Consider the following 19909-nt stretch of genomic DNA (forward strand, 5'->3'; position numbering starts at 1 on the left):
CAATTACTTAGCCCTTACCACTCCTCTCCCTTGGAACCAATACTTAGCATCAATTCTATGACAGAAGGTAAGGGTTTTAAAATTTTGTAAGGTTCTTTCAAGACATAACTCCATCTCTAGCTAAGAGAAAGCCTGGTATTTTTGAACTAGGTCTGAAACTTTTATCTTTTCTGTATCTTTGCTTATGCATATTGAACCCGACTCCTTCCTTCCTGATCTCAAATAGGTAAAAAATCTAAGTCAAAAGCATTTTAAAAGTTCAGATGTTTAGTTGTAGTGTCAGCTTTTAAAAAGTATTACTTACCACTGAATTAAATCTTAATTAAGAACAGAAAATGTAATTCGATATCTATCCTCCAGACAGAAGAGATGAGGGGAAAGTAATTCCCATTGCTGAGAATTCACCAGCAGACTTTCCACCTAGTCTGGTCTTTGCTATTCTCTCCACTCTGATGGTTGAAAGGATTGGGTCAGTGTTTCTCTCTCCAGCAGCTTCTGTTTTCTTGTAAGTGCTTCTTATGTCTTCTCACCCCTTTCTCTCCTGCAGCTGTCACAGTCTCCCTGCAAAATTTCTGTTTTTAGTGGCATTCCCATAACAGTACCCTAATTTCTTTTAGGTTAGGGAGTATGCAACTCTATCCTATGCAGATTGCATCTCCCAGGAACTAAAGTAGCTATGTTCCATTTCCATGTGAATGCATGAACAAAAAAGTATTAATTAGCACCTACTTTGTGCCAGGCACAGTGCTAAGTGCTGGAGATATAATTACAAGCAACACGATAACCCTAGTCCTCCAGAAACTTACATTTGAATAGGGGAACATAACACATACAAGGGCAGGAGGCATTGACATGGCCTAGTGGGTCAGGGACGAGCAGAACCTCTGCTCCCAGGCATGGTATTCCAATTGATTTGGGAATAGGAGAAGGAGGAAGCAAGAAAGCAAACAATAGGGTGGAAGATGGCCAGAAAATACCTGGAAATGACTCTGGATTGCAGAATTTCCTTTCTAAAGGAAAAAGTGGTTGCTTCTGATTCCTGACCTCTTTTGGAGTTTTTTTGGTGACGATACTATAGTGGTTTGCCATTTCCTTCTCTAGCTCATTTTACAGATGAGGAAACTGAGGCAAACAGGGTTAAGTGACTTTCCTGGGGTCACATAGATAGTAAATTTCTGAGGCCAGATTTGAATTTGGGCATTCCTGACTCCAGACCCAACATTCTCTGTGGGAGGAGGGGTATGTGGAAGTTTTTATCCTCACTTTTGGTGGGAGTTTGAGGGTGTCTTTCTTCAGGAAAACGAGAAAGAAAGAGAGGCAGTAGTATTTCCTTAGAATAAAAAGACTGTGATAGTACCTAGTGTCTGCCTTATCTTTAGGTTCTTTCTTTAAACCATGTCAAATGATTTATAAACAAACTAGGAAATGTGTAATTCTGTGTTTTATCTTAGGTGTCTATTCAAGCAGCAGGAAAAATGAAAGAAATAATCCAGATAAGCAGAAAAAGATTGGTGGACACTGCCCCACCTTGTCCTTCCCTGCCCTTTCTTTGGTTTAAACATGTTTAAAAATATTTTGCTAAAGAATACATTTGATGAACTTAACCATTTTTCATAAACACTTGTGATTGAATCTGTCCTTGTGTTGCCAGGTATTCCTTTGCAGCATGAAGGTGTAATGGAAAACACATAGGGGAGAGGAACCTTTCTTAGTATAGGGCTGGTAGCTCAAAGCCTAAACCATCCTGGAGAGTTTTGCTCTCTAATCAGGAGCATAAGCACTGGCTAGTTTTTAATGACTATTTCTTATTTTATTTTATATATTTATTTTTATATTGATATATTTTATTTTATATTATTTATTTATTATATATCATATGTTATAAAATAGGTTTATATTTTTATAGATCCTCATCTTGGGTGTAAGCCAAGCTTATAATAATAACTAGCATTTATATAGCATTTTACATGTTTTATATATTTTGACTCTTATAATCACTCTGTGAAGTATGTGCTCTTAGTAGTCTCATTTTAAAGATCAAAAGTTGAGGCTTTTGGAGATTAAAAGACTTGTCCAGGTGCACATAGCTAGTAAAATTGCTAAAGTAGGATTTGAACTCAGGTCTTACTGCCTCCAAGTCCAATACTAGCCACCATGCTTATTTGCACATAGTAACGATACTACCAGGCACTGGGCTAAGGAGGCACTAGGTATATATATATAAAGGCAAAAAGAGCCCCTGTCCTAAAGGAGCTCGCATTCTAACAAGGAGGCAACCTGGGCATAACTAGGTATTTATAAGATATATAGAAAGTAGATAGAAGGTCCTCTCAGAGAGGAAGGCATTTGCATCTGTGGAATGAAGGAAAGGCCACCAGCTCTCCTGGAAATGAAGGAGTTGATAACAGTAATTCAGGACTAGGTCACCACTATTAGAAATGATAGGTTAATCCTTAAGGAACCCAGCATTAGTGGTCAATGTAATTGTCCAAATAAATCATGGAAACTGCGCTATGTCGCTGCAGGCTATAAAAAGGTGTAAACCTTTAGCACTTACTGAACATGTGAAAAGATATACTCTACTGGCTAATACTATATATCTGAAGCTGCTTGTTCTCATTAATAGAATGACAGATGACACATTTCCATGATAAATAGAATCTGAAAATATCACAGAGAACGCAAGCAATAAACTGTCCTGGAACTGGACCATTAGAAAAGAATAGAATATTACCCACCATCGGAAGGATGTAACATTAACTCATTAAAAACCTTGTACTTAACATTTAAAATTTAAAAAAAATTGTTAAAAGCTTTTGTTTTTATATCAACAATGTTTTAAACAGATCTCACTATTCCAAATGGTTATAATCTGCAAGTTACATGAAATGAAAAGTTTTCAAAGTTTAAAGACTTATTAGAGGAGATCAGAGCCGTGTGGGAATAAGATGAAGTATTTGACCATGTCATCTGTGTTGACCCGTTTGCTACTAGAGATGTTTTGAAAATACTTTCAGTGAATCAACAGAGGTTTTGTTCATTCTCATGCTTTTATTCCTCAACAAGAAGCTTATTTTAACCCCCTGCCCAACAATCCATTGAATTTAATACTATTAACATTAATATTAATGTTAATAATATTAAAATTAATTTAATATTAATATTAAATAAAGGAATATTTGCAGCATAGTGACTTGTTTTATGATTTTTCCCTATAAACCTCATGGAACAAAGGAGAATGAAATCATGATATTTTTAAAAACAATGGTGAAGATAATAATAGCTACAAACATGCTCAATGTGGTATTTTAAGATCTGTACAGTGTTTTCCTCATAAAACACTCCAGATATTTAGGGCATGCATTGTTAGTTTCATTTTAATAGATTGGGGATGGATTTGTAATTTCAGTGGTAGAGTGAATTCCCAGTGAGGAAACTCTCTCTACTAATGTAGGGCAGCACTTTGATTGCAATTTACTATCTAAGAGAGTTGCCTAGAACTTTCAGAGCTTAAATGACTGGTCCAAGGACACATAGTCAGGAGCGAGACAAGGTTTGGAGGCTGGTCCTCTATCTACTTTACCTAGCCATCTCTTTTGAGGAATAATAAATAATTTGATGTTTCTATTGCTGAAAATAGAGTCTACAAATCTTTTTTAGGATATTGTATTGTTTGATATATACTACAATTCAGCATGATAGGTAGTGTAGACTTTTACAAAAGAGGAAACAGACTAAAAGATTTGTTCAAGTCCCAGAACTCATATATGTCTGGAAGTGGGCATGTGTAGATTGCAGATTTGAATACTGGTCTTTCTCTAAGTCTAGCACCCTTTCTGTTGCAGCATGCTATGACATACAGCTAGATATGGATTCATTCAGCAGCAGAAAGTAAATGGGATAATTAAAATAGTAGACTAATCAACATGTTTCAATTTATGTGCCTGGCACTGGGTTAGGCAGTTGGGATACCTGTTAATAGTGAGAAAGTATCTCTCTATTAAGAGCTTATATAAACACATGTGAAGGTAAAAGTGATTTCGGTCGAAGTTAATATTTGGAAAATTAATTTGGTAAATGAGATTGAACAGCCCTATTGATTTGAAATGAAACAATTAAATAAACATGAAACAAAAATAATGGAATATTTCTACATAGTTAAATAAGAAAAAGAAGTAATTGCTTTTAAGCTTTTCAATTGCCTAATGATGATGATTATTTTATAACAGTTATTAGAAAAATCAATAAAATAAGCATAATAACAATTTTGAAATCCATGTTTACATTAATTCTGATTCTTAAAATGTGAAGATTATATGAATTCTAGTTGTCATTCTTTGACTAGTCATCAACACTATTCTTCCCTCTCAACTGCTCTTTTAGTTGAGATTTCAGTTATATGGTATCAATTTTCTATCTTTCCTTCTCTTTTACTGTTTTATTGCTGCTCAGTATTTTAATCTAATTCTGTCACCATAATTAGTTTTGTGTGCTATGTCACTCTCCAGGACACCCTGTCTTTATGTTCAAGACCTTCAGAAGCATTGGTCATTGCTGTGTTATTTTCTGGTCTACACCTCTATTCCTCAGTTTGCTTTTGGTTTCCAAGAACCATGTATTCTCTTGAATTATGATCTTGACCTTCTGTTTCTATCACATTTCCTTCTCCTTCTCTCCTTATGTCCCTGTTCTCACATTATTGCACCAGCTTCTTCTCCTCCTTCTCCTCCTCCTTTTTTCCCTCTTCTCCCTTCTCCCTCTCTTCTTCTACTTTTCCCCCTTCCTCCTCCTCTTCCTTTTTTCCCTTTCCCCCTCAGCACAGTTAGCTCCTTTTCAACATTCACAGTACTGGAAATTAATGAATTTTGGAATTAATGTTCTCATTTGATTGTGGCACAACGTAGTTATTTAGGTCACTGAACATACTATCAAATATTTTTCCAAATAAAATTATATCAAAACAATTATTTTTAAATATGTTAATATCATTTCACATATAACAATTATGTACTTGAAAAGGAAAATGCTTAGCTTTTTCTTAAATCCAGAGTAATCATATTTCAACTGCTTGTATTTTTATTTACTTTTTTTTAAACAAGAATTTATGTAGAATTCAATGTTTTACCTTTGCCTTTCCTGCTTTCTGCAGAGACATTTCTACATGAAGAAAATTATGTTTGAATCTTAATCAGATACTACATTATTATGCAGAATTGATTGACCATTCATTCATTCATTCACTCATTTATTTGTTTGTTTGTTTTTTTATTTTAGTGCCCAACTGAAACCAAAGCAATATTTGGAGTTCACCTGAAAATAGTTGGAGACTGGACAGGTATGTAGAAAATTCACTTTGGACACTCAGACTTTAAAAGTATTTGGAAACTTGAGCAACTTCACTTAACACTAAACAATAATCAGTCTCTTATTTATGACTCATTAGGTAATTAATTCAATAAATGATTCATTTATGATCCATGCATACACTTAATTAATTATTCACTTTTTCTCTTGTTTACTTATTTATCCAATCTTTTTATATAGTTTCTATCCATCTATCTGTGCTTTTTTTTCTTCCTCCCCAGTTTTAGAGATTATAGGAATGTACCTTTATGCTCTTCAATATTATAGTTTTAAATAAATGTTTATTATCTAGATACTTTGGTCGATTCAAAGAAGTCATGACACACCAGCCCTACCTTTGAGCTTAGAGTCTAGTTAAATAACAGTAGAAGTCAGTTTGTAATTCATTTCGAGGCTAATGGTCCAGATAACAAGTGTGGTTGGAATTAGGGGAGAAGAGCTATCAAAAGAAAAAAAAGAACGAAGATGTAATCTAAAATATAAGTGCAAAAGGATTAGTTGTTAAAGGTCAGTGAAAAATCCTTTCCTGAAAGTCTGGATAGATAATAAGGGAATGAAAGCTAAGAGATTTTGGGTAGAGGAAGGTAGATAATGAACTTCTTGGTGCCAGATGCTGTTTATATTTTCAGTGAAGTAGGAGATGCAGTTATCTACCAGGAATGAAGGCAGTAGAAAGATAGACTTGCTATTAATTACATATCATTTTCTATTTATATATAATTTAGCAATTTATTAGATTATATTTAATAATATATTCAATAAGAAGAGATAACAGGAGAGTGTCTTAAGGGAATTTTAAGTACATTTGTAAATGAACATATTTTCTCCTCCATTAGAATGTAAGCTGCTTGAAAGCAGCTACTATTTAATTACTTTTTCAGCCCCTCCCTCCTCCGATGCATCACTTGGAACAGAATAGTTGCTTCAGAAATTATTGTTGATTGATTATTATCGCCAAAAATAAGTACCAATTAGTATTCCTGTTTTCACCTCTTTACAAAATTCATTAGCCTTCCAAATGCCAGAAATCTAGATAACAGAATTGTGCTATTATATGAAGCTCTCAGGGGCTTCTACCTTCGCTGGAGATTCTACCTGATTTTCTTTTTCATGATGAATTTCATATTTTCCTAGGTGAGGAAACTGTGTAAGCTCAAGGAACAAAGCCTTTTGTATCTGTTTTGAGGCCCTATCTCTGCCATTTTTTAACTTTCTCAACTGATAAAAATTGCAGTAGTACTTTTGGGAGAAAGAAATCAGTTTGGGTTCATCTTCATGGTGTGATTTTAGATTTGCCTGGAGGCTTCAAACTCTGGAAGCATCTCTTTGGGTTTTATTTCAGGTCCTTCTCTGAAGCTTTCTTTGTTTCCTTATATGTTCTTCAAATTCACCTACTGTCACTGTCTTAGATTTCCTGAGCAGATATGAACAATGAAAAGCCAAAAAGGTATGCAAATCTAGAGAACAGACTTTGGGGGTAGTAATAGTTAACAGAGATCTTTGCTATATACTTTAAAAGCTGGAGTATTAGAGAAGCAGTAACAGTGGGATTAACTATGGGAGAATCTGGTGCGCACAAGATTTTGAATCAGGAAGACTTGAGTACAGTCCTGTCCCAGACACTTACCAGGTGTGTCCCCTCTGGCAAAGTCACTTACACTCACCATGTATGTTAACTCATTTGTAAAATGGAGTTGATAATAATGTCCACCTCACAGGGTCCCTAGGTGGATCAAATGGGATAACACATAAGGTAATGCTATATAAGTGCCAGCTGACCTTTAAGTATATATTATTTATTATTAGTCATAGATGATTACTGTCATCCAAAAGTCAAAAAAGAGCAATCTGAGCTTTTTTATGTAGGTTGAAATGTAAAGAATAAAAAAAACCTCTTACAGTAAAAATTATGTTCAAGAAATATAAACAAAGAATTTCCTAAGCTAAAAAAAGTCAGATTATAAAAAACCTCACAGTATAGACCTCAATTTCCTCTCCCATATCCACCCCATTCTACCATACACCTTTTTACTTGTCATTCAATTATTTGTTAAAATTATTTTAATGATATCCAATTCATAAAATATTAGTTGAATATCATTTATTTGAATAATAATTCTAGTAGTTTCTTCATCTCTCCCTTTAGTTTAATTGTCCTAGAGAATACTTAATGTTCTCATCTCTTTTACATTTTTCTTATTGAAAAATATCATGGAGTAAAGGCATCCTGGGAACTCTATGATTCTACTCAGTGTTGAATTTTTAGTGTTTTCCTATTACATACTTCTTTGACTGTTGAACATATATGTTAGGCTCTCAGTTGAATAACTTCATACAAATGTCAGGCATTGTAATTCACAAGACATGTTTATTCATGTTAACCTTTTAAATATATAGCTGAATAAATACTCCCTTGAGAACAGACTCATTTACCTGTTAGTCTAATGCATAAAAGAATAGGTTTGAAGTTATAAAATGAAAACTAAATTTGACTTCTGACATTATGATTAATTAAATTTTTACCCTGATAAAATATATTAAATATAAGTGGATAAGAATATATTAAATAGGATTAAGATAAAAGAGATTCAGTAATTCACAGTATTGTTCTTAAAAAAAAACCCAAAGATTATTTGGTTAATTTTGTAGAACAGGAGAATTTTAGAGCTAGAAGGGATTTATTTATTTTTAAATATTAATTTGTTACCAATTACATGTTATAAAAAATTTCCAACAAGTTTTCCTAAGTTATATAATCAAACTTATCTCCCTCTCTACCTTTCCTTTCCCCTCCTGGTGCTGACAGGGAATTTGATCTGGGTTATACATGTATTATCATATAAAACATTCTCATATTTTTCATTTTTGTAAGTGGGTAATCTTATAAAACCACAAGCTCAAAACATAAACCCAAATAAAGCATTGAAAAATCATATGCTTTCATCTGAATTCTGACTTAACAGTTTTTACTCTGTAGGTGGATAATTCTTTGTCATAAGTCCCTTAGAATTGTCCTGGATCATTGTATTACTGTTAATAGCTAAGCCTGCCACAGTTGATTATTCACAATATTGTTGTTACTGCATATAGTGTTTTTTTTTTGTTTTGTTTTGTTTTGATTTGATTCTGCTTATTTTGCTTTGCATCAGTTCATGAAGGTTTTTCTAGCTTTTTCTGAAATCATCAGGTTCATTATTCCTTATAGCACAATAGTATTCCATTACTATCATATACCACAGTTTGTTCAGCCATTCCCAAATTGATGGACATCACTAGAAGGGATTTAATTTTTCTAATTTAAAATTTTTATTTAATTGATTAATTTAGAGTATTTTTCCAGGATTACAAAAATCATGTTCTTTCCCTTCCCTCCCTCCAACCTGCTCCCATAGCCAATGCACAATTCCACTGGGTTTTACATGTGTCATTGATCAAGACCTATTTCTATATTATTGATAATTGCACTAGGGTGATTATTTAGGGTTTATAACCCCAAACATATCCTCATTGACCCATGTGATCAAGCAGTTGTTTTTCCTCAGTATTTTTACTCCCATAGATCTTCCTCTGAATGTGGATAGTGTTCTTTCTCATAAGTCCTTCAGAATTGCCCTGGATCATTGCACTTCTACTTGTAGAGAAGTCCATTACATTTGATTGTACCACAGTGTATCAGTCTCTGTGTACATTGTTATCCTAGTTCTGTTCCTTTCACTCTACATCAATTCCTGGAGGTCATTCCAGTTCACATGGAATTCCTCCAGTTCATTGTTTCTTTGAGCACAATAGTATTCCATCACCAACAGATAGCACAATTTGTTCAGCCATTCCCCAATTTTTTTTTGCCACCACAAAGAGCGTACTTGTACAAGACTTGTACAAGTCTTTTTCCTTATTATCTCTTTGGGATACAAACCAAGCAGTGCTATGGCTGGATCAAAGGGCAGGCAGTCTTTTAGCACCCTTTGGGCATAGTTCCAAATTGCCTTTCAGAATGATTGGATCAATTCACAACTCCACCAGCAATGCATTAATGTCCCAATTTTGCCACATCCCCATCAACATTTATTACTTTCCTTTTCTGTCATGTTAGCCAATCTGCTGGGAGGTAGTACCTCAGAGTTGTTTTGATTTGCATTTCTCTGATTATAAGAAATTTAGAACATTCTTTCATGCGTTTATTGATAGTTTTGATTTCTTTATCTGAAAATTTCCTATTTATGTCCCTTGCCCATTTATCAACTGGGGAATGGCTTGATTTTTTGTACAATTGATTTAGTTCTTTATAAATTCAAGTAATTAGATCTTTTTCAGAGTTTTTGTTATGAAGATTTTCCCCCCAATTTGTTGTTTCCCTTCTAATTTTGGTTGCACTGGTTTTGTTTGTAAAAAAACCTTTTTAATTTAATGGAACCCAAATTATTTATTTTACATTTTGTTATTTTTTCTAACTCTTGCTTGATCTTAAAATCTTTCCTTTCCCAAAGGTCTGACAAGTATACTAATCTGTGTTCACCTAATTTACTTATAGTTTCCTTCTTTATATTCAAGTCATTCACCCATTCTGAATTTATCTTGCTGTAGGGTGTTAGATGTTGATCTAAACCTAATCTCTTCTATACTGTTTTCCAATTTTCCCAGGAGTTTTTGTCAAATAGTGGATTTTTGTCCCAAAAGCTGGGATCTTTGGGCTTATCATAGACTGTCTTGCTAAGGTCACTTACCCCAAGTCTATTCCACTGATCCTCCCTTCTGTCTCTTAGCCAGTACCATATTGTTTTGAAGAACACTGCTTTATAGTATAGTTTGAGGTCTGGTACTGCTAGGCCACCTACTAGAAGGGATTTATAATTTATTGTTTTTTCTAAATCAAAATTTAGTTTTTGATTAAACATTTTGATCAAGAATTAGCTTTTCTCATAAATTGAGTTTCAGAGTAGCCAGTTTTTTGGATCTCAAGGGGGACATTAAGTTGTCAACTTTCATACCTGGGTTATCCTCCCATGATCTGAAGTAGCAGCTGGTTGTAATCATAGTATAAAAAGGCATTAGATTCCATTTTTTTTTGTTCAGTATCAACCCTTATTTTGATTTTTCCCTTGAATTTCCCATGCTAGTGACATTTGACAGCCTGGTTATCTTAGTTTTTACTATTCCCTAGTCTTCCAATAAGAATTATTATCCTTTTGTTTTCCAGTAGCCCAATATAGGTGGACACCCATTTATTCTCTCTCCAATTTTTACTGGACATGGAAACTTCTCCCTTTCCTCATATTTTCTTTGTTGTATCTCAGTTTATCCCCATATTCTCTCTCTTTGTCGCTCTCTTTGACTCTGTCTCTCTGTGCGCATATATATATATATATATAAATATATATATATATACAGAGGTACAGAGTATATATGTAATAAAATATATTCTATTCTAGTATATATAATAGACTTACATATATATCATATGTATATATGCAAATATATTTATGAATATATGTATGTACACACACATATATATATATACATACTAGAATGGAAGGAATATTGTTGGTATGGCCCATTTTGCCAGAAAGTGTACTATATTTGAAATAAAAAGACTCAAGTTTGAATCTGTCTCCATCATTTACTGGATGTCTGATAGAAGATGAATCCCAAGTTCTCTGGGCTTTAATTTTCCTTATTTGCAAAATGGTATGTCTATATTATCAAACTACCTTCCAATATCACTGTGAGGGAAGCTCTCTTATAAAATGTAAGTCACTCCATAAATGTAAGATTCTATTGACTTTAAAAATTTTATTGATATAATTTGTTTTTTAATCACCTTTATTACTTAAAATACTGTAATACAATGATTAACAAGCCCAAGAATAAAAATTACTGGGCAAAAAAATCTTTTTGAGTCATAGGAAATTAGAAAACAATTTGGCATAAATTAAAATTCAACTAATAGATGTATCACTTTTATTTCTGAATAAAAGCCTTCCCTCCCCATCCCCAGCAAGCCTTTCCATATCATAAACATTGAGTGAGAAAGGAGAAAAGTGCAATTTGGTTAAGCTGACCAATATATAAACCAAATCTTACAATTTATGTATCTCTGTATTCAGTTCTCAAAAACTTTGGAAAGGGGACATCTTTGCTCATGGAGAGCTAATACTTGCCAGGAGGCAAGGATTTTAGTCCTGTGTCTGCCTCCAAGTAGTCCTTTTGATGTTAGCTTTCTGTGGCATATGAGCTAAAGGTGCCTTCCTGCCCCTAAGTTTTATGAATGTGCTTCTCTGCAAAGCTCTTAGATTTCCAAAATTCCTTTTCTAATGGCTCTTTGTTACCATTATGGAGAAACTGACCTAATAGTAGACATCCTTATGAGTGTGAGACTACTAAAAGCCTCCCTGAAGCCTCAGGCCAGAAATCATCATTGAAGTACTCTCTTCACTTAACCAAGGATTTATTGAGCACTTTCTATGTTCAAGATGCTGTACAAGGCTCAGATGGTACAAAGGTAAAAACAGTAAATGCCTATTAAAAAGGTTGTTTTTTTTTTTAGGAAACTATTCTGGAAACTTTAAAGTATTTACTTGTCTCAGTTATTCTCTTCTCTTTGCATTCAAAAGCTTCCCAGAATATACTTTTACATAAACAGTCTGTTCACTTATCCTCTTAGGCAATGGCTCAAGGCCTCTGGAAGCATCTTCTTGGAAGATAGTATATTATTATCTTTGAGATTCTAAAATATCTGCTCTTTTTAGGCATTTACTTTCAGATCAATTTCTGTGTATCTTGGTTAAAAGTTTAATGAGTATTTTCCCTTGTAAGATGAAGTCAAAACCAGGATATGTTTTTCCAAAAGAAAGGACTTAAATTTTTATTATTTTTCTCATCTTTTATACTTCTTTGCCAATCCATCTATGTCCCCATTTAACTGATACTTTAAAAATTCATGCCATTTAAGAAGCATCTAATCAAAATGAAAAAAAAAACTTTTTAGGTATAAAATGAAAAACACAGGCTGTAATATAATTATATACAGGAAGAATTTGATAGAAAATGGAACTTGTATTCAGACTAGTCAGGTATTTAATCAAACTCTTGGTTAGTCTTCATGTCCTCTTCATGTGGAATTTCTGGACACTTGCCAAATTCCTAGATGCTATAATGTCTGTCTACGTGATCCCTTCCTTGTCTCTTCGAGAAAATTTTAGGGTTGAGATGACATTTTGTTGTTATTTCAGAATCTATCATTCCTCTGAGATGAAACCACATGGTGAATTTGCCATTCTGGCTTCATTACATTTTTATTCATCCAAAATTCCTTGGATATCTATTCCTTGGATTAATTCATTCTTATTTGATCATGTTGTATGGTGATCTTTTAATTGTCTTTGCTAGATGGCTTTGTAAAGGCAGAAACCAAAATGTGAAAGTATGTATTACTTATTTGTGAGTAGATGTGTCTGAGATTTTTATTTGTTGTTCTTGTATTGTATATTAATGAAAAGATTTATATCAGGAGACCATGTACTGAGACAATGCCTGCATAATGTTTTTTCCATTAGAAAATAATATCTATTTTTGCAACATTTATTGGCATTGTGCTATATTGAGTAGAATGAGTACATAACAGTATTTGAATGTAGGATCATTGATTTTGACCTGGAAGGAACCATAGGGGCTATCAAATCAAATCCTATCATATTACTGACGAAGAAACCAAGACCCAATGAAAATAAGAGACTTGCCCAAGGTCAGATATATAGTTGGCTAAAGATGGATTCCAGTGAGATGTGATAGAAAGAGTGCTGGTTTTGGAGTCAGGTGAGACTTGAACCTGAATCCTCTACCCCACAAATTGCATTTCTTTCCACTTTATTGTTCTACTGTATTGGAAAACAAATATTTCAGGAAAGGCTTAATTTTATAATAATGTGCCTAATCCAGAGATTATTTGGAATTCCAAAATAGAAAGTTATTGATTGACACAAAATTCCTGCTCTTATAATCTTTTTGAGGCTCTGTTTCCTCATTTGTAAGATGAGGAAAATACTTTACAGAGGTTTTGTAAGCTTCAAATGTAGTAGTGAATGTAAAGCACTATGTAAATGTCAGTCATCCTTGCTATTTTTTTTACATAATTCATTTATAACCCACAAACTCATAATACATCAGCATTCTCACACCTTCAAGATCATCTCTATGAGGTTAGTTCCCAGAGCTCTAACTCTGGCCCTGACTTCTCTTCTAATCCATAAATCTTCAGCTCTGACTATCTATAGGTCATTTCTATCTGTCCCATCAATACCTTGAGCTTGAGAAATATAGAACATATTCCTTCATAAAAGCTTTCTCTTCTTTCTGGCTTCACTCTTTCTCCCTGTGGATTCCCTAGTCATGCAATCTATCATATTTGAAACCAGGTTGTTATTTGTTACTGTTCCTATTATTATTAGTTTTTAAATGATTATTTAACTCTCTCTTAATTATCTTATCCATTTAATTACCAAGTACTCCTGATTCTACTCTCACATCACATCTTTTTTAAATTTAAAATTTATTTATTTAATTAATTTAGGATATTTTCCCATGGTTACATGGTTCATGTTCTTTCCCTCCCCTCCACCCTCTCCACTCCCATTGCCAATGAGCAATTCAACTGGGTTTTGCATGTGTCATTGATTCAGACCTATTTCCATATTGATTCAGACCTATTTCCATATTATTAATATTTGCGCTAGGGTGATCGTTTAGAGTCTACATCCCCAATCATATCCCCATCAAAAATGTGATCAAGCAGTTGTTTTTCTTCTACATTTCTACTCCCAAGTTCTTTCTCTGAATGTGAATAGGGTTCTTTCTCATAAGTCTCTCAGAATTGCCCTGGATCATTGCATTGCTGCTAGTAGATCACATTATGTCTTGCATCTGAACCTCCCTCCTTGTTTCTTTTGGCACCAGGCTAGTAGAGGCTCAGATGAGTGCAAATGCTTTCAAATGGATATTTTTACCTGATATCTTTCTATTTTCCAATCCCTACTTTGTACTTCTACCAAAATAATCTTCCATATTTTTGGATCTGTTTATGTCACTGCTACTCTAGAATATTGCAGGTGAGTGAAATTCAGACTTCCTACTTTGGCATTCAATGCCTTTCACAATCTGAGATTGAGTTCCTCAAAAATCTTTTTCCGTACCACTCCATCTAATTTATCATATTTTGCTATTTTATTATATACTTCATCATTTACATCAAAGTTATTTGTATAAATTTCAGAGACTGTAAACTCTAGTTCAAGGACTGTCTTCCTCAGAACCTGATGTAGTGCTAGCTTTTTATTGTTATTGTTCAGTTAAGTCTAATTCTTTATGACCCCATTTGTGGTTTTGGGGGCAATGATAATGATGTAATTTGCCATTTCCTTCTGCAGCTCATTTTATGGATGAGGAAACTGAGGTAAATTGGGATGAATGACTATCTCAGGGACACATAGCTAGTCAGTATCTGAGGCCAGATTTGAACTCAGGAAGATGAGTCTTCTTGATTCTAAATCCCATGCTCTATCTTCTGAACCACCTAGCTGCTCATAGTTGTATATACACACAATGAGAATTCAAGAAAGTTGTATTGAATTGCATTTGAAATAGTTCATCGATTTGAATTTCCCTGAGTCCATTAGGTAACACTTTAGTTCAATATTTAGGAAGAAGGGAGATAATTTAAAAAATTCCTATGCTATGTTGTATGTATCAATATTCACCCAGGACGACATTTTTAGTTTCTTTTTCTGAATCACACATGTTGGAGGTGAGGAGGAAGGAAAAGATATGTTTCTCAATATGAGATCCTTTAGAATTTTACCTCCTTTTTTGGAATTGCTGTCAGATGTACTTTGAGAGACAGCCTTATTGTAATAAGTATCTAACCTCCTTAGGGAGACTATTTTGATGAGTAAATAATAACTTAGCTTTATGAGTTCTGGTATCTTTACTAAATCCATTATAGTTTTATAAGTTTAGAGCTGGAAGGGAAGATATTAGTCTCATTACTATATTTCATAACTTCAAGTTAGAAAAAACCAAAGTAATTACAATTTTTATTTGTTAATATTTAGTACTTCTGAAACTACTGCCTTAAGATTACTCAATATGTCAACCTATTTCCAAGAGAACTATTTTTTTCTAATTTCTTTCATACAGAAGCAATTCACTTTGAGTCTTACTGAGAATATTGTTCAACTAATTTTGTAGAATATAATATATTTGAGACACATAATGACACTGTGGCTAGACAACCAGTCTCAGAGTCAAATAAACTTGAGTTTGAATCCTGCCTTTGACACAAATTGGCTGCTGTGCTATTCCAGACAAATCACATAAACTCTTATTTATGTAAAAATGGTGTCATAATGCCTCATCAGAGTATAGAAGTGACCCTTTGTCCTCAAAACTTATTCCACTGGACTTCCTTTTTGTGTGTGTGTGTCTACCAAATTAGATGAGCTTTATATATGCTTCTAATATACATGCAGTCCGTGTCTGCTAAATGAGAAGCAGTCTACCAAAATGCAAAAAAGCTCCTTTCCAGAAAGTTGGTAATTATATAGGTGTCATCATACATACATATATAAGAGTGTTGGATACGGAGTCAGAAAGACCTGAATTCAAATTCAGTTAGACATAGTGGCTGTGTGACCTTCCAGAAATCATACATCAAAGTGCACTCTCTTTTCTTCTTTTCTTCTTCTTCTTCTTCTTCTTCTTCTTCTTCTTCTTCTTCTTCTTCTTCTTCTTCTTCTTCTTCTTCTTCTTCTTCTTCTTCTTCTTCTTCTTCTTCTTCTTCTTCTTCTTCTTCTTCTTCTTCTTCTTCTTCTTCTTCTTCTTCTTCTTCTTCTTCTTCTTCTTCTTCTTCTTCTTCTTCTTCTTCTTCTTCTTCTTCTTCTTCTTCTTCTTCTTCTTCTTCTCCTTCTTCTTCTTCTCCTCCTCCTCCTCCTCCTCCTCCTCCTCCTCCTCCTCCTTCTCCTTCTCCTTCTCCTTCTCTTTTCCTCCTCCTCCACCTCCTTCTCCTTTTCTTCCTCTTCTCCCCATCTGTCTTAGTCTCTCTGTCTCTCATTCTCTCTCTGTCTCTTATTCCCTCTTTCTTCCTCTGTTTCCTCCTTCTGTCTCTAACTCTCTCTTACCCTGTCTCTCTTTCTCTGTCTCTGTGTGTGTGTGTCTGTCTGACTTTCTCTCTATCTATCTAGGCAGCTAGGTGGGCTGCAGTGGATACAGCAAGGAGCCTGGAATCAGGAAGACCAGAATTCAAATACAGCCTTGGACACTTACTAGCTGTGTGACCCTGGGAAAGCCACTTAAGTCTATTTGCCTTGGTTTCCTCCCCTGTAAAGTGAGCTGGAGAAGGAAATAGCAAATCACTCCCATATCTGCCAGGTCACAAAGACACTGCAGAAACAACTGAACAATAACTACATATATACACACAAATATATAATACAATATACAATGTATGCATACAATATAGGTATCTATGTGTGTGTGTGTGAGACATCATGACTCATGAGCTTGACAAAATAAGAATGATCTTTAAGCTCTTGTGGCCACCTTTTATGGCAGTGAGGGTAATGGAAAAGAAGCCAGAGGTGATAAGAACGACAGATCTTTTAGCATTTGTTTTTAATTCATTGAAGGTCATGGATAAAACAAAATCCTACAAGACAAAGAGGCCTGCTTCCATTTTATTGAAGTCCTTCGTGACCTTGAACTAGGGTTTTATCTCTGCTAATGGAGAGAATACTCACCCAAACGACATCACAGATCCATCAAGAAACTGTCCTTTTGCAATTAATCCCTAATGAATGTAAGCTGGGTTTAATCATAGCAGAGAAACCAGAGGCATACTTCTCGGGAAACTTACTGACTTACTTCATCAGGGAAATGAGATGTGCCTTGTGTGAACATTGCCATTTAAATGCCCATCTGTTTTCAGGAGGGAGGATAGATTGTTTTTCCCCTGGTTTCTCGGTTTATGAATATGAAATCCATGCTGCCATTTTTTAGTGGCTGACAGCTCACTTATAATGCCACTGAGAAGATATTAGTAAGTGATTAGTAAGTGACTATAATGCTCCACTTGCCAGGGCATTCCCCACCTCTCCCCTTACATTTAACAAGCTCAGAGAAAAGGCAGTGGAGGGAAGGGGCTGAGGAATTTGCTGATAAATTCAAAGCCTAAAAATAAAAACTAAACAGATTTAGTACTGGATGAATCTAGAATGTTTGACTTCTTCACTTTCATTAGATGAATATATATGTGTATGCATGCTTGTGTGTGAAATGAAGACTTAGATTAATATGTAATTGAATTTATAGGTAACAAATAAATGCCACACATAGGCTTTATTTTCCTCTTATGATAATTGCATATACACTGATAGGAAAGAGCACTTTTAAGCATTTTCCTTAGCAACATATCTTCACCAGCATCAAGAACATTAACACCATATTTTAGATATGGATGGGTTTAGGTTAATACTCCATAAAATCCGAGTCAATGTAAAGAAGAATTTCATATCACTGCTGTAATCATTAAAAGAATTAGGGACCTATTTGAAAGTAGCATGACAAAGTGAAAAAGAAAAAAAACCTTTTGTGCAGCTAGATGACTTGGTGGATTGAGTGCTGGGCCTGGGGGCAGGAAGACTCCTCTTCCTGAGTTCAAATCTGGCTGTAGACACTTACTAGCTGTGTAACTTTGAGCAGGTCATTTAACCCTGTTTGTTTCCGTTTCCTCACCTATAACAAGAGCTGGAGAAGGAAATGGCAAACCATTGCACTATCTTTGCCAAGAAAATCCCAAATGGGGGTCACAAAGAGTCAGACATAACTGAATGACAACAAAATGGCAATAGAGAGCTGACTCCTGAGTTGAGATGAAGTCTATACTATGTGAACCCAAACAAGTCATAAAACCTCTCACTGCCCCCAGGAAAAATCTAGTAGAAAAACTAATTCAAATGGAAAAAAAAATGTAGTAGAAAATTATAAATTAAGAAACAGTTATTGAAATGCATGATTCTAAGGCAGAGTTTCTTAATCTTTTTTATGTTTCATGGACTTCTTTGGCAATCCAAGTTAAGCTCTTTGTATCCTCAGAATATATTTTTTAAAATTCATAATTCTAGGAAATGCTAATTTTTAGTTGGAAGTTAGTGAAATAACAACATATTTTTCCAACCAAGCTCACAGACATCTTGATATCTAACCATCAATCCCTTGAGGGTCTGTGGACCTCAGCTAAGAACCTATGGTCTAAGGATTTTCTTACCTGGAGTGCACCATACAAATTAAATGGCAGGTCTTGTCCAAAAAAGGAGTAAGTATTTACTGCATGACAGGTGTGGTGCTAAGTACTTTACAAATATTATTTCATTTGATCTACAGAACAACTCTACAAGATATGTGCCATTATCCCCATTTTACAGGTAGGGAAACTGAGGCAGCCATAGATTAAGTGACATTCCCAGGATCAAAATCTAATAAGTATTTGAGGCCATATTTGAACTCAGGTCTTCCTGACCCCAGGCCCAACATTCTATAAAAAATCACCACCATACCACAACCACAACCATCACCACCGCCCATTTTAACAACCCCCTCCTCTACAAGTCTATTGATTAAACTCATTACAAACTGAATCAAGTAGATATAGTTTTCATTTAGGGCTCAGAGCATGACGATAATCAAAGTACTGACTAAGCTTTTGAGGACAGAACAATGGGGAAATAATCACACAGTTATTCAAATTAACTTGAAAGGAAGGTGATTTTATTTTATACCTTCAAGGAGTTTTATATAGATGGAACAAGTGATTTACTAGAGAGAGACTCAAAGAAGTTAGAAAACTGGGCCAAACCTTAGACAAGGACGGATCAAAGAAAGCAACCATTAAACAAGCCAAATATCAAAGCCACAAATCCTAGAGCCTAGACTAGAAAATGTCTGAGTGGGGAAGTAATAGGTCTGAAGCCAAATTTATGTGTATACATGTACGTACTTGCACAGACATGCTGGGGGAAATACATGTAGGACCTCTCTACAGATGTCAGGGAAAAACAAACAACAACAAAAAAAGTCAGGAGCAAGTGCTTCCTCTCATGATAATTGGCTTCATGTATACCAGATTAATTTCATGAAGGCATTATTTGGAACCTCCAAGTTCTTCCAGCATCCCTTCCCTTTGCCCCCTTACCTGAATATATTGGAAGTGTAAGTTCAGACTTAATTGCTTCTAAAAGTAAAGGAGATTTTAGTTGGCATGAATTGTCACTTTCTTCCTGTAGTTTCTTCTAAGTACTAAGAGAAGGGGTAGGATTTCAGAACTGATTGAATGACAGGAGGAAGGATGCTTGTAGTTAAGTCAAACCTTCTAGGAATGTAGATTAGGAAAGACTTGAAGATGGAAATGAGATAAAGGGAAACTTGGAGATAATTGCTTGGCAGAACTGGAAGGATTGGTTAGGAAGAGATGAAGATAAGTAAGAATGCATGAATGCTCTAG

The 19909-nt window shown here is 34.6% G+C and overlaps 1 protein-coding gene across 2 annotated transcripts in view; it reads left to right on the plus strand.

The window, feature by feature from the left end:
- The window catches only part of NOX4 (NADPH oxidase 4), a 239064-nt gene that overhangs the window by 142926 nt on the left and 76229 nt on the right, over positions 1-19909 (plus strand). For both annotated transcript variants that reach the window (XM_007490938.3, XM_001362160.5), the window contains exon 12: positions 5275-5335. In XM_007490938.3, coding sequence (XP_007491000.2) covers positions 5275-5335 — 61 coding nt within the window. The remainder of the gene's footprint in view (positions 1-5274; positions 5336-19909) is intronic.

Source organism: Monodelphis domestica, chromosome 4 (genome assembly GCF_027887165.1).
Source record: "Monodelphis domestica isolate mMonDom1 chromosome 4, mMonDom1.pri, whole genome shotgun sequence".
Classification (NCBI taxonomy): domain Eukaryota; kingdom Metazoa; phylum Chordata; class Mammalia; order Didelphimorphia; family Didelphidae; genus Monodelphis; species Monodelphis domestica.